This window comes from Camelus dromedarius, chromosome 12 (genome assembly GCF_036321535.1).
Source record: "Camelus dromedarius isolate mCamDro1 chromosome 12, mCamDro1.pat, whole genome shotgun sequence".
Taxonomy (NCBI): Eukaryota; Metazoa; Chordata; class Mammalia; order Artiodactyla; family Camelidae; genus Camelus; species Camelus dromedarius.
This window is the reverse complement of record NC_087447.1, coordinates 17,058,418-17,083,084: the sequence shown is the minus strand read 5'-3', so window position 1 is coordinate 17,083,084 and position 24,667 is coordinate 17,058,418. Positions and strand designations below refer to the sequence as shown.

Genomic DNA, 24,667 nt, shown 5'->3' with positions numbered 1-24,667 from the left:
TACTAATTTCGAGATGTCGTAGAGGTGTTCTCCAAGTGAATTTCATTGGTCCTTGCTCAGCAGGGGGTGAGGAGAGCAGACTTTTCCCTGGTTTGAGTCTCCTCTCTCTCTCTCGCTTCAGCTACCACTACTGAGAACCATCTCCAACAGAGACCTGGTCAGACCTGGACTAACAAGGAGCATCATCTGCCTGGAAGACAGTTTGTGTTCAGAGAACCCCAGGAGGTAAACTCTTGTTTTTTCTTCAACAGTAACAGAGGTTTATTTATAAAAGCAGTATTTACATACCAGATACTCAAATAGTAACAATAAATTCGCTGATAAAGGGAGAGTGGAAAGGACTGTAGTAACAGTGAAATGTAGAGCATCAGCTTCTTCATATGTCTGAGGATTCTTTGTAGTTTGCCCCCAATTTATAGGCATATGTAATTCCCATTTTTTGGCATGGAGGCATACCATAACTAGAGATTAGAGGATATACCTTGACTAGCACCTGCATTAGTTAGCTAAGTTCTAACAATCCTAAAATATGCTAGATATCTCTGGAATTGGATTGAAATTTCAGCTACTGCAATGCCTGATTTTTTTTTTAGCTTTTTTTTTTCACTGGGAGAACTGTAAGAATGGGTGAAGATTCCCTGTTTTAATAACATGCGAAAAGCTAAAAATCAGACATCTTGTAGTAGAAATGATTGCATAAATAATGATTAAAACCCCTTATTTCATAATATATCTTCTATTTTTAAAAATCCCCTATAAAGAAGGTTTTTCCAGTGCTGCTGGCTGCTGGGAAAATGGATTAATTCTAATTTTGTCATCTTTCACTGCCCTTAAGTAACAGTGAAGTAGTTTTAAGAAGAACAGAAACAAGAGTTTCTGGTGGGTTAGTAAGAGCTTAGGATGAAAAAGGGATAGTTCTAAACCTGATTTTTTTGACTGGAAATGAGAGGATGTGGTAATCCTGCAAGTAAGCCTCCCTGAGGATTAGGAATCATGTCAGAAATAAGACCCGGCTGTTTCCTTGCAGGTGGTACGCAGAGCCCCAGAGCCACGAGTGATCGAGTAAGTAATTTGCTGCCCTCCTGAAACTATTAGAGAGCCGAGGATCTTTCCCTCACGTTGATACTTCCATCTGGAAGAGATAACAGCCCAATTAGTGTCTAAATTTTAGGTTGGGATTTTCCTGTCTCAGATGTCTTTAAAGTTGGTCTTTTGAGAAGCCTTTCTGAATTTGCTGATGGTGTGGAAAATGCAGCAAGATATCTGTACATTAAACTCTGATTCTGATGTAGATTTCCTGACCCTATTTCACCTTGTATCTGTGGACAGTAAACTAAAATACCTCTAGGTAAAGACAGAGAGGGATTTTTCCTGAGTCATGGAAACATGGCTCTTTGAAAAACCTTTACGTACCATTTTACTAGCAATGCTTTTGAAAACTGCTAAAAATCTAGATGATCTTACAGTTCATTTAGTAAAACCACATAATTGTTCCAGAGCAGTTAGATGATAGTAAGCATTTCTCGTGTATTGATCTGCATCTAAAATATTATTTTCCAAAATTGATGAAAGGTGCTTTGGCTCCTCTTTTCCTACTTCTCGGTTTCCATCTGATGCAGGTAAATTATCAGTAGAAAGCGTCCTTTTATTTTAGTAAATTTGCATTGTGTGTATATTATTGCTCATGAGCAATCCGTTAAGCTGTTTGGTTGTTTGCAGGCTGATTTGTGTATCTTAGAAAAATTGAAACTAACAAATGTCATCATACTTTCAAAGAGGCTATGTAGTTGTGGCCTTGCCATTAGTTAGCTTTGTAACTAGTCCTTAGGTAAGTTATTGCCATCTCTCTGGACTTTTGTTTCCTTGTCTATAATATTAAGGGTTTGGACTATGTCACTTAAGACCCAGTCTGGTAGCTCTAACAGTCTTTGATTGTTTTGCAAATGCCCATGTGATACTGCCTCCAATGGTGGTGAAGAGAAGAAACAAAACCATGTAACCTGTTACAAGATACAGATGGGACATCTAGGTTGAAAAAATGGATAATTGTTAATTCACAAGTCAGAAAAAAAATGACAGGACTCAGTACTACTTGACCCTGGGGTCTGTTCTGTTTATCTAAAGTTAGCTATGTTAGATTTTTTTAATAGTCAGAAATGTCCTCACATTTGAGGTGAGCCATATTCTAAATGTGACCCAAAATATGTCACATTGAAACATTATATTCACACTCTGGGAAACTTTATAGGCAACATGTTTTAAAATGTGATAAATGTTTATGACAATAACTGCCTACATTTTGGCTCAGAGTAGCTCACACACCTTCCTGAGAGCCCTGCTCAGAGATCATGAGCTATTAACTCGTACGGTAAAGGGTGATGTAAATACTCTCCCTTTATATTATTTTCTATAACTTATCTGTATCTGAAAAGGGTCTGATACAATTCTCTTGACTGAGGCACCTGTCTAGTCTGGGTCACTTTTCTTACCACAGTGGGTCATAGACCTCACCATCCTGCCCATCTGAAACAGTTTTGTACTTTTGCACATTTGGTTGACTTCATTAGTCTTTTTACTGCTCATCTATTATGTGCTAGGCACTAGGAAACAGAGTTATAACCCATTTCTACCCACTTAGGAGCTCACAGTCTAGTAAATGAAATATACATGTAATGAGATACATTATAATCCTGAATATCATGAAACAGTAGACTTGCAAGTAAGGTATAGTGATAGCACAGAGGATACTATAGTTAACATTAGTTGCCTGGATTACAGGTCAGGAAAGGTTTAGAGAAGTGATGCTGAGCTGAAATTTTGACGGATGAATTAGAATTTTCCACTGGACCAAAGCTGGGGGTGGGTTGAATTGGGGGTGCTGAATGGTGGGGAGGCATCCCAGCATGTAGAAAATCATGAGGTTAGAAACATGGGGTGTATTCAGGAGATTCTAAGCAGTAATTACTGCTGGAGGATGATGAGTCCATGGGAACTGTCAGGAGGTAGAGCTAGGTCATGGGGACCTTGAATGCAATGCTGAAAAGTTCATGGGGAGCCTTTGAAGGACTTTAATCAAAGGAGGAACCTCATTAGACATGAATCTTTGAAAGCAACAGAAGCTCAGAGCCCTGAAGTATACTTGCTTCTGTTTAATGTATCTATTCCAGAGTCTCCAAGGGGGTGCTCTATTTGGCACTCCTTCATATGATAGATTCCTGTACCAATCAGCCTGAATTATGGGTGAAATATGAAGGGATAGAACCAGAATTTATTTTATCCTGATTTTCATCTCCATGGCCTGATTTTGTCAGGATTCTATATCCAGTGCCATTAATGATGTACCACCATCTTACCCTTTATCTCAGTGGTAGAGGAAAGCAGAGTTGTGTCTCCCTCATAGTGAATGATTTTGGTAAACTGGGACTTTGGGAACTCCAAAGGACAGCCCTTCCTTCTGCTTCATGGAGTGTATTGTTTTATCTTATACTAACAAGTCTGTGTTCATTGTTTTTTTTTTTTAGTAAAGAGGGTGTGTATGAAATCAGCCTGTCACCCACAGGCATGTCTAGGTAAGTGAATCCTCTCACTAGAAAGGTTCTATAATTATTACTGAGTTATAGTCTCTTAAAATAGTCTACTCCCTTGCTTAAAGTAGGAAACTTCTGCTCCTTAAATCCTTGGGGAGCAGATATTTGGTAATATCTCCTTTTATACAGCATTTCTAGCTTCAAAACATTTTTATTGCCTCTCTGTCAGATACAGTAACTATTACTTCCCCAGTTTTTCAGATGAGGAAATGATGTCCAGGGAGATTGAGTACTTTCTCCTAGTGCTACATAATAACTTAATGTTAGACTTGGGTCTAGCCTCAACTTTTGTGCTATGAATGATACATTATATTATTATTACATTGTTACTACATGTATTATTAATCATACATTGTATATAATACATACTAAGTTATATTATATTGCTACATAAGGTTAGCGTTTAACAAAATTAAAGCATATATGATTTAGAGTGTATTAAGCATTAGTCATTGTTTAAAAACATTTTGAAAGCATCACCTTAATGTATGTCACTATAAAATAATAAGACATTTAAAACAAAATCAAAACTTATATGTCTAAATGAATTGCTTAGAAGAGTTTCTGTCAGAGTTAGAAGTCTCTATAATTATAGTCCAATGGCGCTGCCATTGTTACAACTTTTAGGAACCTCTCTTTTAAAGCAAGTTTAATAGTCTTACAAGAAAACCAGTTGCATTATTTTGGTCATATCTCATTGTTAACTTGGTATGGCTTCAGGAGAGCTTTGGCTTTTTCAGTCAAATCATTATGCTGTATACCATAAACTGTATGTCAGTTATATCTCAGTAAAACTGGAAAAAAGTAATAATTCAGATTCAAACATTTTTAATTGGGCAACTGGTTAAAATTAATTAATAAATTACTTGTTATACTGATAAAAAAAAAATCAAATGCACCTTCAAAGAGTGAAATTTTACTACCAATAAGGCTGTTGAAGAGACTGTTCCATGGGGTTTTGGAACATATCTTAAGATATCCAAAACAATTTTGAGCTGACTTGGCATTGTTGAAATATGTGTATATTCAATGAGAGAAAGAACCCTCCTTTGGATATATTTATTTTGATACAGTTATAAATGATTGCTTTCCCTACAATTGACGTCGTCTCAGAAGACTACCAATTGCTAAAATAACACAGGGCCAAGTACTTTATTAGTTATTCTACTTTTCACAGTGACCCTGTGAAGTAGAGATCATCTTTGTGTTACAGATGGGGAAAACCAAGATTTAGAGAGGTTAAGTAACTTGTCTAAGGTTTCACAGCTAAGAAGTGCTGGGACAGTGTTTGAACCATGTCTGTAAAAGGCATCATGTACCTCCTTATCCTTCATTGCTTCTTTTATTTGTCTTAACATGAAAGAGGTTTATTTTATATCTGGAGCATTGTAACTTCGTCTACCCACGAAAGGAAGCAGATCAGATTAATTTTCTCTGCTAATGGTTAGAGTCTAATCCATCTTTTCCTGTGTTCTGTATTTAATAATGGCTCTTTCTGCATCAAGGGTATGTTTGTATCCTGGCTTTGTTGACTTAAAAGAAGCCAACTGGGTATTGGAACAGCTTTGTCGGGATGTTCCCTGGAAACAGAGGACCGGCATCAGAGAGGGTAAGTAGATCTCCAAGATCACGGTTGTTGCCGCCTGGTCTCCCTTTCTGGAATGTTTTCCAATACGATTGCCTCTTTGTACCACAGCCAGTCTTAAACAGAGATTCAAAACCTAATTGGAACCCTGAGGATTTAGCCAGTCAGAGGGACAGGGAAGAATGTTCCTGGCAGGAGAAACAGCTGGTGTTTCTCAGAAAGTGGTGGGAGATGAGAGTTCAAGGAACCAAAGAAGTTTGTTTGGCTGAACTGTGGTTGACATGCTTATCTCCATTTGTGTTTGTTCACTATTTATTACTTCAAATGGTGCCAGCTTTCCTCTTTCTTCATAGAAACTTCCAGAGCTTTCTTTTTTCTGATTCTACTTGGCATATGTTCTTTTGCAGCCCTTCTTACCAGCTTTTTATTCTCATTTTAGTTTCGCTATTAGAGCCCAGTCTCCTTTAGCTTCAGCATCTGTAGTGTTCTCCTGAGTTTGTCAAGATTACCGGACTTGGAACAGGCTCCTAAGCCACAGTGCCTGCTATACCAGAGGTGGTCACTGGGGGGCGTCTGTGCTCTAGCATAGAATTTCCTTTCTGGCACTCTGAATTTAAATTTTCTGTAGAGAAAGAGGCAAAGTATACTGGCATCATTTTTGCAACTCTGGCATCAGAATGAGAGTCAGCTCTTTCAGCACAGCCTACTCCTGATTCCCAGCAATTTCTACAGCGGGGCTTTTGGTTACAGACTTGACCACGATTACTGACTCTGTCTTTCAAAGTAATTGTTAATTTTAAGCAAATTACTTTAACAAAAGTTAAATACTTTTCTGATCCTTGATTTTCTGATCTATAAAATGGAGCTGATAATAATACCTATCTTATAAGGTTGTTGTGATAATTAAATGAGATAATGCATGCTAAGTGCCTAATAGAATGTCTGGTACATAGTAAGCTTTCGATGAATGTTAGCTGCTTTTATTTTTATTGTTCTTATTGTTGTAGTGGTTGATATCATTTGTAGGAAAAATAGCAGATCTGTGGGTAACTTCCTCTCTAAATAAAAAAATCAAAAACTTCTGGCTGAAATCAGCTACATGCTGTGGTGGGTCAGAGTACTTTTTTTTTCTTTTTTTCTCATTTGGAATCAAGAGGCCTTTTATAATGGTGGCATCTGGGTGAACAGTTTGTCTTGTTTCTTGCATGGACATTGGTGCCACAAGTTCCTACTTACAAGGGTTCAGACTCCATATCCTGCATTTTAGGCTCTCCCTAATCTGAACCTTTCAGTTCTGCTGTGTGACTCCTTCACTCTTGTTTATGTCATCACTGACACGAGTAAGTCACATGCGTTCTCACCTCAGAACTTTGCCCGCACTGTTTCTGCCAGTGTACCTTCTCTTGTCCTCCTCCTTTTGGCTGTAACCATTCTGCTCCTGAAATCCCAGCCTTCTCTGGAAGTGGAGCTTTTCGTCAGAGCCCATCCTTACTCTTCCTTTGTATTCCTCATAGCTTCTTAAACATTGCAAAGGCATGGTGGTAGCACTCAGTAGGTACACCTTAAAGAGCATTAAACCGTGTCAAAGGCCCTGTATTTTCTTTCTTAGATGTAACTTACCAGCAACCAAGACTTACAGCATGGTATGGAGAACTTCCTTACACTTATTCAAGAGTCACTATGGAACCAAATCCTCACGTATGTTGGAATGTTGTTGTTGGTATGGTTTTATAGACTGTACTGTAAATGTAGAGTACTGTAAAATAACAGTAAATTAGCTTGCAAAGCTGCATGATGGTTCCTAGTTCAAAAAATCCTCTGGGTTCAAACACTGAGTCTTGGCGCTTATCACCCTTGATGTGCTTTTGATCTATGGATGAACTCAGAGGATGAGAAAAAAAAAAAAACTGGAACTGGAGTAAACTAGAATCAGACTCAAGGATTTCAGAAAAATGAATCATTTCTTTTCCTAATCTCTCCCTTCCCCAAGCGTTTCTGGCTGCAGCCCTTCTGCGTATATCCTGGTACACATTTGCTGTGGGGCCAAGTTGTTAACGACTGGCCAGTGAGGTCAGAATGTTTTCTTTTCATTTCTCAGGCTCTTTTGCCATTTGTGAAAAAATCAGGTGCTTTTCTTGTTGACTTTGTATTCATTCTATGGCTGCAATTCTCAGACTTCTAACTTATCATGCTTTGGCTTATTTTCATTGCTTCTTTTGTTTTTAAAAATTTCCATGACAGACAGAGAGATTCTCGTATATAAATTAAGCTTGTCCAGATGATGGAATTAAGATCCAAGAAATAGCTCTCTGTTTAGTCCCTGGCATCTTGCTTTTGGCAAATAATATTATGCTTTATTGAAAGAGACTTTGAAGAAAATGGAGTTCTGCTTATGGCATTGGAATAAAGAGAAATGTGACACATTTAGAGCTTCTAGTAATTTGTAATCATAAACCACAATTTTACTAAAATGTTTGGGGATGAAATATTGACCAGAGGGAACACGGCTTTTTCACACCAGGAGATAGCTGTATGCTTTGGGCCCTATATGGCTGCGTTTAAAATGTAACCCAGGGAAATGCTGAGACCCTTTATATCTGAGGTTGATTTGGACACATGAAGAGAAACATGAATTAGGCCAATACAGCAGAGACTGCTGGCCATGTTTCTGTCAGAATTAGTTTATCTTCTTGTCAACAGTCTTAGCAGAGAAGTTAAGGATTAAACAGTCTGTGGGGGAGAAGTTCTTTCTTATTCATTCTAGTTAATCTTTTAAAACAGGATTTCTTAACCTTGGTGTTACTGACATTTTGGGCTGGATAATTCTTTGTTGTTGGGGTTGTCCTGTGCATTGTAGGGTGTTTAGCAATATCCATGACTTCTGCCCACCAGATGCCAGAAGCACCCCTCACGCAGTCGTGACAACCAAAAATGACTCCTGACACTGCCAGACATCTGCTGGGGGGCCAAACTGCCCTTGGTTGAGAACCACTGCTTTACCATAAACACAAGGCACATAAGATCTGCCAAGTAGAGTGGCCACTTATGCTCGGGGACATTTTGACAACTTTTCAAAAGAGTATTTTAAATGACAATCCTTTTCTTATAATGTAAGTGATATGCGTTTATTATTGAAAATTTAGAAACTACTGATAAGCATGAAGAATATTAAAATTTTGAGTAATCCTTCCACCCAACATTTTGGTTCCAGTGTTTTTTTATTTTAGGCAAATACATGTAGAGTTTTTCTATAAAAATCAAATCAGTTATGTATATACTACATTTCATTTTACTGTATCATTAGCATATTTTAGTAACATTAAATATTCTCTTACAACACTATAGTTAACAGATATGTAGTATTCCATAATTTATTCACTCAAGCCTCTTTGGTTGGATATTAAGGTTGTCAAATTAGAGTTCTTTAATTTGAATTTGACTGGCTCATAACTTTGTATTTATTGCTAATAGACTTAGTTTATATACTATCTTGAACAAAATAAAAGAGATGCCCCTTTCTCAGATTTTTTAAGGGGGAATTCACTAATGTGTGTATATATGTGTTGGCGGTACTAGATTAATTCTAAAATTGTTACTACCTCAAGCTTCATATCCTATGGCACAGGAGCAGTTTCAATCACAGGTTATTAAACTTCTTTTAGTTTTTGTTCAAATTGAATCTTATATGAACCCAAAGTATGAAAATAAATGAGTTCTTGACCAACTGGCAGTCCCACCAGCTTGTTCTCTTTTCTCCTGCTGTGATCCCTGAGGCTTCCCTGTGGTACCCAGGACTCTATAAAACACTGTTTGAAATCCACTGAATAGGTCCCTTTACTTTTGTGATTCATATTTTCTCATACTCTTTTCCTCAAATGTCTTTTAAGGATAGAATGTCTTCACTGAACAGTGAGATGACGCTGAATTTTAATTTAGACGTTCAGTTCTGAGGGATCTGTATATAGAGTATTGGTTGGAGAGTCTAAATTAATCCTCTAGTTCATTATTCCCTTTCTTCTCCTTTTCTCCTTACTTCACCACCAAAAATAACCAAGAAAAAATATATACCCACTTAGAAATATAATGCAAACTTGGTATTATCACAGTGCTCAATCCCTAAGCAAGTCAGGGGAGTGTTAATTAGTTTCTCATCACATTGCCGAAAAGCTATCATCCTTCTTTACATTCTTGTGTTTCTTATTAACTGTATATTCTAGCATCTGATCTTTACCTCCATGAAGATAAGCTTAAAGCTATAAAATAAATAGGAAATACAGCTTGCTAACATTATTGTGGAATTTCACTTTGAAATTTATTCTCCTGAACATAGGTTAGTTTAATAACATTTGTTTTATTGATCTCAGCTTTGTTTGTTGTCATCGCTGTTTATTTTTAAAAAATCTTCTGCTTAGAGGAGCTGAATAGACATTTTCCCAAAGACATACAGATGGACAACAGGCACATGAAGAGAGATGCTCAGCATCACTAATTATCAGGGAAATGCAAATCAAAACCGCAGTGAGACATCACCTCACATCCGCTAGTATGGCTGTTATCAAAAAGGCAAGAAATAACAAATGCTGGTGAGGATATGGAGAAAAGGGAGCCCTCATACATTGTTGGTGAGAATTTAAATTGGTGCAACCACTGTGGAAAACAGTATGGAGATGGCTCAAAAAAAATTAAGAATAGAGCTACCATATGATCCAGCTATCTCACTTCTAGTTATTTATCCAAAGAATAAGAAAACACTAATTTGAAAAGATATGTGCACCCCTGTGTTCATCACAGCATTATTTAAAATAGCCAAGATATGGAAACATCCTAAGTGCCCATCAATGGATGAATAAAGAAGATGTGGTATATATACACAATGGAATACTACTCAGACTTAAAAAATGGAATATTACCATTTGTGAGAACATGGATAGACCTGAGGCTATTAGGCTAAGTGAAATAAGTCAGTTGGAGAAAGACAAATACTATATAATTTCATTTCTATGTAGAATATAAAAAAATTAATGAACAAACAAAATAAATGAACAAACCAAACAGAAACAAGCACATCGATACAGAGAGCAGAGTAGTGGTTACAGAGGGGAAGGGGCAGGGTGGAAGGCAAAATGGCTAAAGGGGATCAACTATATCGAGATGGATGGAAACTGAATTTTTGGTGGTGAGCACACTGCAGGGTATTTAATGGTAGAAATATAATGCTGTACACATGAAATTTATATAGTGATATAAACCAGTGTTACTTCAAATAAATAAATAAATACATTAAAAAAAATCCTCTACTTAGAATGTAATGCTACTATTCATAACAAGGAATGCCAGCTTTTACCATGATTTCCATATCAGAGCAAAGCTGAGTGATTCCCGCATGTGCTCCCTGAAAGTTTTACGTGACAGTAATCATGGGATATACCTGATAATACTATGCTTTCCTTTGCTGAACATCCATTCCTTCACTACCATACATAGAACATGGACTTTAAAGGGGTTCTCTAAATTAGTAGTTCTTAAAGTAGAATCTGGATCCCTGGAGGAGATCCATGAAATGCTTTTTGGGAATCCACAAGGTCAAAGTTATTTTTATGATAATACTAAGACTGGGTGACATTTTCATTGTGTTGAATTTGCACTGGTGAACAAAAGTAATGGTGGCTAAAACTGCTGGCACCTTAGCATGAGTCAAGGCGTTGTCAGCAAACTGTACTAATAATCATTATTTTCTTTACTCCATGTACTTCCAGTTTTTAAAAAAAAATGCTAGTTTCATTTAAGAATGTCCCTTGATGACCCAATAAACATTATTAGTTTTATAAAATCTTGATCTTTTTAAATAGTTCGATGAAATGGAAAGTATGCATAAAGCACTCCTGCTGCAAACCAAGTATGATGGTTGTTGAGAAAAAACTTTGTATGATTAAGCTGTAAGCTGAACTAGCTGCTTTCATCATGGACCATTTTACTTGGAAGAACAACTGACAGACAAACTAGTTATTCAAACTTGAGTATTCAGCAGACATTTTCTCATAAGTGAATGAAGTATCACTTCTAGGAAAGCGATGGACAGGATTTGTTACTAGTGATAAAAGCTGAGGTTTCTAGGAAATACGAATTTTGGAAAAATAAATAAATTTTCCAGTAAATGAATTTTGGAAAAAGTCACATCCACCATCTTGAGCCTGACCACTTCCCTTTACTTAGCTTTTTCTGAAGAGATCGGTGGTCACATTAATGGAGATGATTTTCTGGTGTTGTATAATGAAATGTGTCAACAGTTAAGAAGATCTGTATAACTCAATGAACCAGTGTTTTCCAAATGACCAATGCTGAATGTCACAAGTCATGCAAGGTTGGAAGATCCATTCAAAGTGCAAGCTGGACCGGTGGATTTAAATGTACAAATAGGAAAAGTTTGTTGATAGGATTTCAGATTCCACATTGCATTTAACCTTTAAGAAATCAGTACTTGTTGAGTTTTGGTATAATATTAAAGAATATCTACAGTTATTCGAAAGGGCTATGAAAGACGCCTCACTTTTCTAACTATGTATCTGTATAAAGCCAATTTTCTTCTTATACTTCAATAAAAACAACATATTGTAACAGATTGAATGCAGAAGCAGATATTAGAATCAAGTCTCTTCTGTTAAGCCAGACATTAAGGAGATTTGCAAAATAGCACCACTCTTCTCACCAATTTTTTGTTTTGGAAGATAGTTAATTTTCATTAAATAATATTTTTTTTGACATATAATGAGATGGTTATTTTTAAAATGAATTAACCAATAATTTTAATTTTTCTCAGTTTTAATTTTTAATATGGTAACTATCACAGCTGTAACCCATATAAATAGAAATTCTTTGGAGTCTTCAATGATTTTTTGATAGTGGTGTGAGAACCACTATTCTACAGGAAACTCTGTAAAGTGCTTGAGATTTCTTGGAGGCAAGACAGAGAACTCTAACAAGAACCAATATGAGCTATTCTGCTTATAGCTCCCAAGTACAACCTAAGGTCATAGCTTCCTAAAGCATAGGTGGCAAGACAGTGAGTTCCAAATATAAACCACGTGAGTGAACTCAGTGCTCAGGAGGCAGGGCTGTGGACTCTGCTTAAATCTTCTGTAGTTCACAGCCGTGTTATGATTCCATCCTGTAGAGGGTTTTTCCTCTTCAAGTTCTGTTTTTAGGAAGTTAACCAATGTGGAAATTAATATTAAATACCTTTTTTAAAAGGCAGTTCTGCCATTCATGGTAAAATAGGGATGGAACAGAGGGCCACCCAGCAGGAGAGTAGTTTCATTCTGCAGACTTCAGTCTGTATCTGCTAACTCTTGGTGGCCTGTCAGCTGTGGTGGCAAACCAGACTTCCTACTCCACTTGCCACCTCAGTGGTTTGCCCTGAGGGCCTTCCCTGGATATGCTGACAGTTGCTTCTTTGTGAGGGTCATGCTTTTAACATGGCAAGGATGAGATGGATGAATAGGCCTGGTTATCGTGGCATTGCTATACCAAATTTAATACCTTAATAAAATTGCAGAGGTTAACTTGCTTCAAAATAGAAGTCATGGGAGGGAATTAAGCTACTCTTCTAGCCTTTTGTTTATGCATTTCAAGTGGTTTGCCTATCCAGTGCCCCAGTTTATAACGTGACTGATTTTGCGCTTTCTGTTTTCCCACGTGGTTGCCACCTTGTGTCTTACGTGAACCATCTCTGCCCCTTTTCTTGGCCTGTTGATTGCAGTGGCATCCGGTGCTGCTCACACTAAAGAACCAAATTGAAGCGAACACAGGCCACACCTTCAACTCCCTGCTTTGCAATCTGTACCGGAATGAGAAGGACAGTGTGGACTGGCATAGCGATGACGAGCCCTCGCTGGGGAGGTGCCCCATCATCGCTTCACTCAGTTTTGGTGCCACACGCATCTTTGAGATGAGGAAGAAGCCCCCACCAGTGAGTATCCCCTATATTTATTTTATGTTCTTCCTGCCTCCTGATATTCTGTGAAAAAAAATTAAGCTCCTGAAAATCTTCTGTTTTCAGATTTAGGAGACAGGAGTACATGTTTTGTTGATGAAACGTTTTCAACTGATTGCTTACCCCGTGGTTGACTCTGACTTCCAAAGAGGCCGTTTATTCATTTAGTGATGCAACGGAAGTTGCCTGCCTTGTGCCAGATGCTGGGGGTTCATTTCCATTGGTGGAAAGGACAGATACAGTCCTTGTCCTCCTGGAGATGGTGGGAGAGAGATACTACTAAGTGTTCAAGTTAATTGGAATTATGGTGAATGCTAGGAAGGAGGACTTATAAAGGGAAGGTTCAAGCTAGAGGGGCCAAGAAGGGAAAGGAAGGAGACTGAAGGAAGGTGCCCCTGAAGAAGCCTTTATTTTGTGTTCTTCATGGCAGGGTTGCCCCTTTTCTGTGAGGGAGCATTGCATACATCCTCCCTGCCTTCTTAGCCTGCTGCTGAAATCCAGATGAATCCCTGATTCTTTCAGAGAGAAGAAATTCAAACCAGATTATCAGAAAAGTGGTGACTAAACTATATTTATCTTAGCTCTTAATCTGTATTACATTTGAGGGTTACAAGGGCTGTTAGTTCTTTTGAATCAACGAGTGTAGAACTTTAAGACTAAGATATATAGAAAGATAGTAGGAACATTAAGAAAAGAGCAAACCTCTACCAAATTGTCTATTTCCAGGGTTTGTGTCTTTTTCTAACCAGGATTCCTAATCATTCAGCTTACAACATTAAACAAGACACAGTCATTGTGGAAGGTCTGCAAGGCTGTGTTTTGAGTATGACCTAATCCAGACCATGTAATTATCAAGCAGTCAGTGCTCATGTCTGTTCTTCATCAGATATACTGACTTGGGCTGTTTTCCTGACATCTGTTTGGGTTTCCAAGCATGGTATTTTGAAGCATTTTGTGTTGTTTTGCATTTATACCATTAAGCACCTTTTGCTGGTATATTTTCCATTGACTGAGTTTTCTTTGCTTTTGTTTACCCAGAAATTTGGTCTATGTTAGTGGGGGATTGTCAGTTGCCCGCGACTTTCTGAGTGAACTTGCTCCGTGAGCACTTTGAGTAGCCTTCACAGTTTCATTGGCAGTCAGCCCTCTCCTGTACCAGAGAGTACCACTTAAGAAGCAGGCTCCCCAGCTTTGGTCATATTCTTTTTAGGTATGGTTATGTTTTCATATGCAAGCTTCTACTCAGTTAAATCCCAGATTCACACATGTGAACAATTCCTCCCACCCTTCATAAGTCCCCTGTTACATGAGTGGCAGAGAAACACCACGTGTCTCATTTTAAAGTTTAGACCCTCTTCTCAAGCCAGACATACAAACACCAACTTTTTGTCAGGCATGATCCTGGGAGCTGGGGCTATAGCAATGAGTAAGTAAGAGGAAGTCAGCTTTCCCTCTGGAGCTCAGGATCTAGCACATGCTAGTACTCGGCCTTCCTTCCGGAGTTATCCTTCCATCTTTTTGATTGGCAGGTAAACTAGTATATCCAGTATAATCTTGGGTATAATCTGAGTCTCTCGTTCTTTGCAGTTATTTTCTTTGTTGCCAAGTATTTGAATGTTTGGTTACTGCTTCTTTACACACGCACATTCACCACCACTACCACCATCCCTTTTTAAAAACATTTTTGGCCTATTTATAGATTGGAAGCTTAAGAATTCCCAACACATGCTTTCTGAATAATTAGTTTTACTGTACAAGCAGTTTCCAACTATTAAGCATTAACAATGTTCTGGTGCCCAGAATACCCCCATTCCTTTTCCCCTCTAGGTAGCTGAAGGTCTTCATTTTCTCATATTAAAACATTTATGGTGATCAAGAGCTTTTCCTTGGTAATATAATTCAGTTATGTTATAGATTAATTTGTGGATGGAGAATGTAACTACCACATAGCATTATTTCTGAGGGTAACTATTTGGAACAAAATCTCTGTGTAAGAGGGAGATTGACATACTTACTGAAGATTTGTCTTCTCAAGGCTTTTTAGAGTCTATTTTGGTGAACATGACTGAAAGCACAGGCCATGAAACACTAAAAATGTGGTTACGTCCCTTTAATTGTCTGCCAGTAGCAGGAGAATCTATACTATGACTATGGTAGCTGATTTGATGAAAATACAGATCTGACGAATAAGAAATCTGTCTGAGATCTTGAAACAAAGTTGGCTAAGGAAACACATTTGGGAAGACCTATAAATGTGTCAGTACCTCAGGTACTAATTTTTGGCTTCCTGAATAGCTTAACTATGATTGGATTTGGTGCAACTTTATATCCCTTCAATTCTGGCTTTTGTTTAAGATGGGGAAGTTGAAGGTTAATATATTTGAAATTATAATCATACATTGGTGAATACAGTTTAAAATTTTCCCCAGAACGTATAAATTCCATTCTTGGATAAATAAGACCCAGGTTTAAACTTTCAGGAAGATTTCTTCAAGTTTCTTTAACAGATTTTTAAAATCTAGGGCTCCACAAATCTAGCTAACCTAGAAGTGCACAAGCCTTTCTTTGAGTTGACAGCCTTGGAAATGTGTCTGAGAGTACATCATCTTTATCTTAAGATAATGATCCCTTTTCTGAAGGATTGAAAGGAAGTGGTTATTGCAAATCTGTCTCCTTTTCTTTCTAAACTATGGTGAGAACTCTGAGAACATGACTCATGATTCATACAACTCAAGGTAAAAGCATAAATTAGAAAGTATAAATTAGGTTGGTCTTCTGTGTGGAATTTGTAGGAGTCTGACTTCCCATAACTCCTAGGAGCATATCTTGCTATACGACTATAGATTGTAATTTTCACATCTGTCAAGACAGTTGGAGTGTGCTACGGGTTGTGGGTGGGAATCTCTTTCAAAATCCAGTTAGTTTTAACCTATCAGAGGAGAAGGTGAAACCTGTTTGACTTGAGTCAAAGTTTCTTATCTAAAGCTGACATAAAAGAATCATGAGATATCCTGTACTTCATTCAACTATGCAGTTTTGAGACAGAAAAGCATCTGTTTTGGGCCACTTTCAAAGAGAAATAGCCTTTTTTTTTTAAACATTCAAACTCCTCTACCCCTGCAGCAGCTGTTTGTTCTGCGGTCTGGCACCTGAAGCAGTTCTCTGTAGCTGCCAATCTTCTGGAAGCTGCCCCAGTTCCACACATTTCATTCCTAACAATTTCTCGCTGTGCAGAGCTGGTAAGGAGATCTTTGTTTCCTAAGCACCAGTGACCCTCTGATTCATGCCGTTGGCTCAGTCAGCTTCATGCATCCATCGTTCCTGGGATTAACATCGACTCCTCCAAGATGCCAGTCCTTGTCTCACCATCCTCTAGTCCAAGTGCATCAACTCCTGCATTTGATTTTAGAGTCAATTACCATTTCCTTTGGTGATAATAAGGTACTTGAGTGCATAGTATACTTGCCTAATCTTTCTCTCCCGTTCATCCCACCTTTCTGTGAATTCAGTTTAAGGCACCATACCTATCTTCTGTCTTAAGGATATACTGTCTTAAGACAGAAGTAAAGCTCACCAAATATACCTCAGTAGACATTTTTTAGAAACCAAGGGCCTTTTTTATTCTACCGAGCTGGGCTTATTAAAGCTTTTCTACACTCCTGTCCCAAACCCAGTTGTACTTTTCAAACTGTATCGTGTCCCGTTATAAAGATTAATCTGGTTCTTTCCCCAGTATTGCTTTAATTCTGTACTGAAAAACAAGCTGGAGAAGGAACTACAAAAGCCATTTGGCAGGCTGCTATTTCTCTGTCGGTTACCATGGAAACAGTGATGGCTGAGTTGAGGGGGGGTGGGTATTAGATAATAGCAGGAAGTTTGTGATGCGGAGGTTTAGATGCCAAAAGCCTTGGTTTTCTAGAAAATTACCCATGGATAAGTTCTATCCATCATCTGAATCCTGAAAGTGTGAGGGGCTTCCATCCACCTCGAGGTGATTGAATTGAGGCAAGCCGGCTATTTCTCTAACCATTCCTCTCCCTAGCACCTTCTGAAGGATGTAAATAAACCCCATTCATATCACCAGAAAAGATGGTTGTAAAACTACTTGAAATGGTAGAGGCTCTGAGAGTTCCCAGTGAATCAGGGTTCCTAGTGCCTCCCTAGCTAATTGGTTTTTTACACACTGCTGGGAAGAGTGGAATATGAAAAGGTCAGTTTGATCGTAAATACCAGTATTTTTCCAGGACTTTAGAAGAAAGGAGGATATTGGAATCCAAAATAATATAAACCAACTAGCTTAGATTTGAGAACTGGATAAACTAGACTGTAGCATTTCACAGAGCAGTGGCCAAACCTCCACCTCAGCCAGCACCCCACTGCTGCTCTCCAGCCACTTATGCTTCTTATTAGTCCATCTTCAGATCACAGCAGCTGTTCTGAGAAATTATAAGAACTAGTTCGAAGAAATTGTTGATAAACTCATCTCTTTAATATGTACTCTGATGAAATTTAGAAAATCGGGTTTTGTTTCCTGTTTCTGTCACTAATGTTTGTAAAAAGACCTTATCCACCTCATTTATACTTACTCCTTTATTGTAAATGGGGTTGATACTTGGTAGCTACTTTATGGGAGTAATAGAAAAGTTTTCCCATGAAAGGTACTATGAAAGTTGTTGCAGTAATCAGTGAATTTTTAAGCTGTTATAAGTGGTGGGTGCTATGGTGACTTTTCAGATGTGGAAATTGAAAAAGGAAATAAACAGCAAGGAAGCTAACCTCCAAGGTTTCCTTGTCCTGTGAAATGACATTCATTGAGGGAGCACAAGGGAGACTCGGGGAGGGTAGTGGCCTGTGGAGTGAGCATTCAAACTCCTATTTCTAGGGTCATGGTCATGTAATGGTTTGGAGAGTGTGAGTGAGAGAGTAAATGAATCTGTACATGTTTAAGCAGACAAAGATAAGTAGTCCTGAATTATCTGCAGGCACGAGATCCTTTGAGAATTGGAATCATCATTTGCTTCCTTGGGACCTTGTCTCTGGCTAGAATCCATGCCCTGACTGCCGCTGGGAATAATTAATTTTTGCACAGAGCCTCTCAGTTTTGTATTGCTGATAGTACTTTTAGTCTTGGGAGAACAACCTTTTCCAAAGTGATCGGTCAAGTTTGTTTGTGCCCTGGTTAGGTATGGGGTCTGCTTGCAAGCTGGACCTTTTTTAAACCTTGTCTCAATAGTAGAGTTTTTTCCTCCACTTTACTATACTCTAAAAATCTATTCCTAAGCCTTCTGGTAATTTTCTCATCTTTCGCAAATCACATTTTCATGCTGTGTAGCTGAGGTGGAAAAGAGCTTAGTGAGTTTGAGGAAGGAGGAGGTCCCGCATGGAGAAGAGTAAGCAAGCCAGGAGAGGTGATGAGAGGGGAGGAGTGGGCAGCGGCCAGATCATGCCGAGAACCAGGAGCCTCAGAAAGGAGTGGATTTTATTTTAAGAATGTTAAGAAGCTATTGAAATGTGTTAAGCAGAAGAGTGACATGATGATTGAAATTTTACAAGGTCAGCTGCTACTGTGTGGAGCTTGTACTAGACAGGAACAAGAGTGGAAGCCAGGAGACCAATTAGGAGGTTGTTATACCTTGTGTGTACCTGGGACCAAGGCAGAGAAGAGAGGTAGACAGATTCAATGACATGAGCTCAAAGGAGCAAGCATTTTTAAGACAGGCATTGGAATAATGGCCTGATAGTGTTAATGAGTATTTCCTGGTTCTCTGGATATGTGAGATTGATCACCTTCCATAGGAAGGGGTTTCAAAGAATTTGGAATCTTCTGGAAGTAGCTAGGTTTTGATTAGGACAAGGAAATAAAGGGAACCTTCAGAGCACGTGAAGTTGTGGATCTAGAGGTCTCTGCTCATCACTGAGTGGGAATTCCAGCAGACGCAGCGGAAGGGTCGGGGGTAGGGGTTGGGGGGTTATGTCTGATCAGGTTATGTCCCAGTTTGTTTCTGATTTAATGGTTGACTGGAGAACTTATACTGGTTACTGGGGTCAGGCTTCGTGGAGTTTGTTCTCGTATGATTTTCAAGGAAGAAGAGCTTTCATTTCTGGTGCTACAGTCTTGAGTAGAAGCTCTTTCAAGATAGCAGTTCCTTTAAGTTGCATTTCTTGGGAATATTATAGTACCAAAAGTGGAATCTTCATTACATTAAGTCTTCTGGTTTCAAATGCACATTCAGTGTATTTAGAATAACTACAGAAGTAAATGCAAAGTTAAGCTTATTTAAGAAAAACCCTGGTCTCACCCCCAGTACCATATCAACAACAAATATGAACAGTAAATACCATCAGCAGGTGGTTCACTGTAAACTGCATTTGCCTTTCACCATGTCCAGTCCAGAAGGAAAGGCAGGAGTCTCCATGCTAGTCTGGTCTGCAGGGCTGTTTTAGATGCGTGCAGAGAGAGCCTCTGCTGCAGTGAACAACAGTGCAGACCTCCCAAACCTGCCTCTGTGAGTGAGTGAGGCATCCTGAGGCCCTGCCTTATTGCGCTGTTAAGATCACTGGGAGTGCCTGGTAGAGGATGATTGATTGCCCGTGCCAGTTGCTCGTGCTTAGCAGTCTCACTCACCTCACCAGAACCTTCCATGCCAAATCCATGCCAAAAATCTGGAAAGAGTTTGATAAAAACCCAGAGATTTGTGTGTGGCAAGTGAGTTCAAAATTGTTTTGAACAGATAACCTCAGTCATTTCAAATCTGTGCTTTTCCAGCTATCCTCCTACTTTGGCAGATCTTATTTCAGAAACAGCTGCTTCTCTTTTTAAAGTAATGTATTTCAGATCAATGTTAAGGATGTGATCATTCAAAGTGTGGTTTAAGTCAGCAAAATAATTCTGTAGAGATGACTTTGTGGGGTCCTCTCTTTACTCTGTTTCCATAATTTCCATAATATGTTTTGTCAGATTTTAAAAATACATTACCACTATGAACAAAAAAGTCCAGCTGTGTTCTTATATTGGAGCTATGGGAACAACTTTGCAGTCGAAATATAGCTGCAAGCTTAGAGATCCATGCAGCAGTCTAGAAGTCAGCTAGGTTCTCAAGGGCAAGGCAACGCCACAATTTGATTGGGCAAACAAGCTGAAAAAAATGATTAGAAAAGAGGAGAGGAGGACATTATTGGCATAGTCGTAAGTTGGGAGGTAGGGCATCTAAGGGGGCAGTGGGTTGCAGGGGCTAAGTGCTGTAGCACATGCTAAGTGCTGTAGCACATGCTAGCATTTAGTTTTCAAATATCCTTGCACTCTGCAAAAAAGCCTTGACCGTACCTATCAAGCAGCTCCACCACCAATCTGATTCTTGGACCAGAAAGCTAGAGAAGTCCTTACCCTGTTACCATCTTGAGAAAACCCTTTGCTTAATTTTGCAGACACTCTGACGTCTTGTTTTTTCTTGATTTTGAAGCACAAATTCTGGAATAAGTTGCCTACATCTGCAGTTTCCCTTTCCTACAACTTAACTCACTTTTAGAACACCTGGTCTTTGGATCCATCCTCACCACGCTGCTGATAAACTGAGACCACTGTCCTAAAGGGCATATACGCTAGCCTTTTCTCAGTTGTCATTCTCTTGTAATGTTGGTCACCAGTATCTAACACCTCTCTGCCTAAAACTCAGCCATCTGTTAGCCGCCTTTTCTTTCTCCTGTTAGTTTCTGAAATACTGTATTATCTTAGCTGTTCTCACACTTTTCTCATTGCTACTTCTCTGCCTCCTTTGAGTTTTTTTTTTTTCTTTACATTCAACCTCTTACATGTGGATATTCAAGATTATCTCTAATTCTGTTATCTTTGTGTGCATTACTTTTTAGGAGATTATGAACTGGCAGTAGATTGTAAACGCCATATAGGCAAGATCCATTTCTGTCTTGTTTATCATTATGTCCCCAGCATATAGCATTCTGTATGTGTGTGTATTTTGGTTGAGTATGTAAATAAATGGGATTTCATTTGTTCTTGTGGCTTCAACCATTTCTTCTTTGGTGAAGCAACTTCCGAGTCTCTTATTTCCAGGTTTGACTTTTATCTCAAGTTCTAGTTATTACTTTATACATGTTTATGAGACATTTCTACTTGTAATAGCTATTACTTTATACATGTTCATGAGACATTTCCACTTATAACAGCACATGTGACTTCTAACCTGAAATTGAAAAATTAAATTTATTATTATTCTTTCAAAAAACTCCACAATTCCACCTGCTCAGAAGTCCATTTATGTTTTTGATCTCATTATTCTCTTGGTTAGGTCTTACATCGTAAGTTTGTAAGTTATTTTCAGTTCTTCCTTATTCTCTTATTTAATTGTTTCGGTTCCCAAATCTTCTTAATTTTTTCTTGAAATGTCTGAAAAACTCATCATTTTAACAGTGGCTTCATCCCAGACTCCCTTTACCACATGTCTAAAATATGAAAATGACCTTTTTCCCCCTTGATATCCTTAATTCCAGTCTTTTCTCCCTAAGTTCTGATACCCAGATGCCAGGAATATTCAGGAATGGCTTCTTCTTTCTCTCTCTCTCTCTCTCTCTTCCTCCTCTCACCTCTCTCCTCCTGCTCCCAAATATTAATTGAGCACCGACTATGTGGCAGATACCATGCTCAACTCCAGGGATACAGCAGTGAATATGAAAAACACTGGGCCTGCCCTCATGGATGTTGCAGGGACTAGAGAATAATCAAGTGAATAGAGAGACATAATTATAACTTACGGTTAGAGCTGTGAGTTTGGATTTTATTCTAAATGCATTGGAAGTAAATGAGGTTGTGACTTGATCTGGTTTCTATTTTTAAGAGAACACTCTGGCTGCTGTGTGAAGAATAATTCAGGGAGAGGCAAGAGAAGGAGACTAAATAAAAGGTTGTTTCAGTATTTTTAGTGGGAAACTGCTGATTTGGACTTAGATGGTGGCAGTGGGGAGGAACAAAGTTAATGAATTTGAGGTATGTTTTTGAGAGTGAGCTAGGTTTCTGGCTTGAGCAGTTGGTGAATGGACATGTATTTCCTCAGAGAGAGAAGGAGCAGGGATTTTTGCGTTTGATTTTGCTCTTGTGTAGGGAGGATTTGTAGAGGAAATCAAGAGTTCCTTCTTGTATGTGCTAGGTTTGAGATGCTAGAGACTTCCAAACGTGAAGTAGGACATTGGCTATGAAGTCTAGAGTTCAGATGACAGGCCTGTGCTAGAGGTATCATTTGGGAATTGTCAGGACAACAACAATAACAACAGTAAAGAAGATCAAGATAAGTAACAAGTGTATAGTACTGGCTCTCTGCCTGGCTTTGTTCTGAGTGCTTCACATGCGGTCCTCCGGTAGTCTTGTAAAGTCGGCGCTGCTCTTACCCCATCGTGCAGATGAGGTGGCCAAGGCCCCGGGTTAAGTCACTTGCTCCACATGGCATGTTCAACTCTTTGTTGAGCTGAATTGAAACTAATAATCTAGATAATATGTAAAGCTCTGGAATTGCACATTATCGATTCAGGGCAAGAGAATAGAGAAAGAGGAGACAAGACTGAGCTCACTGCTTTCATCACTTTGTTCTCCAACTCAGAAGACTCCATTTGCTCCTACTGGAACAAAGGATAAAATGTGAACTCCTCAGCCAGACTGTCAAATCTTTACATAATCTATGCCCAGCCTACTTTGGTGTCTCACTGTTGTCTGTGATTGCACCATTCTGTTGAATTACCTCTTTACTCCTTAGGTATGCGCTCCACCGTCTCATTAACTTAACTCCTCTCCAGGCTTCAGGGGCCCACTGTAGCCTCGAAGTCTTTCCTGATGCCTCCAGTGCAGAAACTAATAATAGTTATTGCATGTCAAGTGCTTCCTGTGAGCTTAGGGGATGAGAAACAGGTAGAGGGCTTCTACTTTCTTTTGTTTGACCTGTCTGTTCATATATGTTTTGTTTTTTTAAGCATCTTTTAGTAAAAAAGTTGGAAAAATTTTTAGATAAGTAGCTCATCTAGGAGATCAGAGATGGCTTAGAAAACCAAATGTTTCACTGTTGACCAAGAGCATTAATTTGTGAGCATATCTTTCTTTGAATGGCCTTTTTGGATCGCACTGGGGTCCCTGAGATTAGAATACGGTACTTGTAGTAGCATGTGTGTCCTGAGCTTTCTCTCGGGTACTACCATGCAGAATGGCAAAGAGGAATTAAAGAAGCCCAGCAGATAGCACGTGGCCTTGCTTGGGAGCTTAGAGGCCAGGTGGGACAGCACAACATGGACATAAAAGAAGGGTTCATGTGGTGGGTCCACCAGCAGCAAAAGTGGGCCGCTCTTAAGCTGAATCTGCTCCTCAGACTTGTTTTGTTTATACTCCCGCATGTTTTTAAAGAAACTGAATTAGTTGCTAAAAATGTATAACTCAAGAGATCTCACATAAAATTTCCGCTTATCAGCCTCCCGGGGAAACTGAGAAAATCGGACAATACCAGGGGACCAGTGAGGGCGCTACAGAGTGACTACCACCTACCTGCAGGCCCCGCAGCCACACCCCACTGTGTTGCATGTGGCCCATGCCCCTTGTTTACGCTACTTGTTCATGTTTGTGACCCTTAGAGTATAGTCAGAGTGCCATATAATTCAGACAGGAAATATTACAGGATCTCAGAAGGAATAGAGGTCACTTTGGAGGGCACAGTAAAGTGGAAAGAATACAGGTTTTGAAGCCAGGCAGATAGGTCTAAATTCAAATACTAGCCTGCCTGCCTTCTGCCAGTCTTTTGCATTAGAAACATACTTTCCCTCCAGCAACCTTTGCTTATAGTAAAATGGAAGCTATCACATCCCTTACAGGGTTGTGGGAGAATTAGCAATACTGTGCACTATATGTACACAGTATTGCTAACGTGCCTGGCACCTGAGCAGTGTACACCATGGTTGATTGTGTCCAGAAAGCCGAGCAGGATGCCTTGGTTTAAGTACCTGGAAATTGTTATTAAAAAGAAGCCTGAGGTGGGGAGAAAGCCAATTCCAGGTGGATTAAAGAGTTAAATGTAGACTTTTTTTTTAACTAAAAGGAAATACAGTTGTGTATTTAACTGTCCTGAGGATGGGAAAAGGCTTTCTAAGCAAAAAGCCGTGAAGGAGAACCAAAGAAAGATCAGCAGATTTGACTCTAAAAATTTTTGAGCTACTCTATGTTAAAATCCTAAATGCAGTTAAATGGCAAAAAGCAAATGAGAAAAATATTTACAGAAAGTATAACAAAGGAAAAATACCTTACTATCTATGGTTACAAATCAGTAAGAACATTTACACCTCATAGAACAGTGGACAAAGGACATAACAGAGAGTTTGCAATAGAAGAACTGCAAATAGCACATAGACATGTGAAAAAGTGCTGAGCTGGGTAGTAATTAAAGAACTCTATGTTTGAAGAGTGAGTTAGCATTACTCCCCTAAATTATTTTTCATCACTGTCAATTGATAATGTTTCATATT

At 38.8% G+C, this 24,667-nt stretch overlaps 1 protein-coding gene across 1 annotated transcript in view; it reads left to right on the top strand.

Moving 5' to 3' along the window:
* ALKBH3 (alkB homolog 3, alpha-ketoglutarate dependent dioxygenase) overlaps positions 1-24,667 on the top strand; it is a 38,632-nt gene that overhangs the window by 2,208 nt on the left and 11,757 nt on the right. The window contains exons 3-8 of the mRNA XM_011000606.3: positions 122-225; positions 1,028-1,062; positions 3,522-3,569; positions 5,093-5,196; positions 6,782-6,870; positions 12,929-13,138. Of these exons, the coding sequence (XP_010998908.1) occupies positions 122-225; positions 1,028-1,062; positions 3,522-3,569; positions 5,093-5,196; positions 6,782-6,870; positions 12,929-13,138 (590 nt within the window). The remainder of the gene's footprint in view (positions 1-121; positions 226-1,027; positions 1,063-3,521; positions 3,570-5,092; positions 5,197-6,781; positions 6,871-12,928; positions 13,139-24,667) is intronic.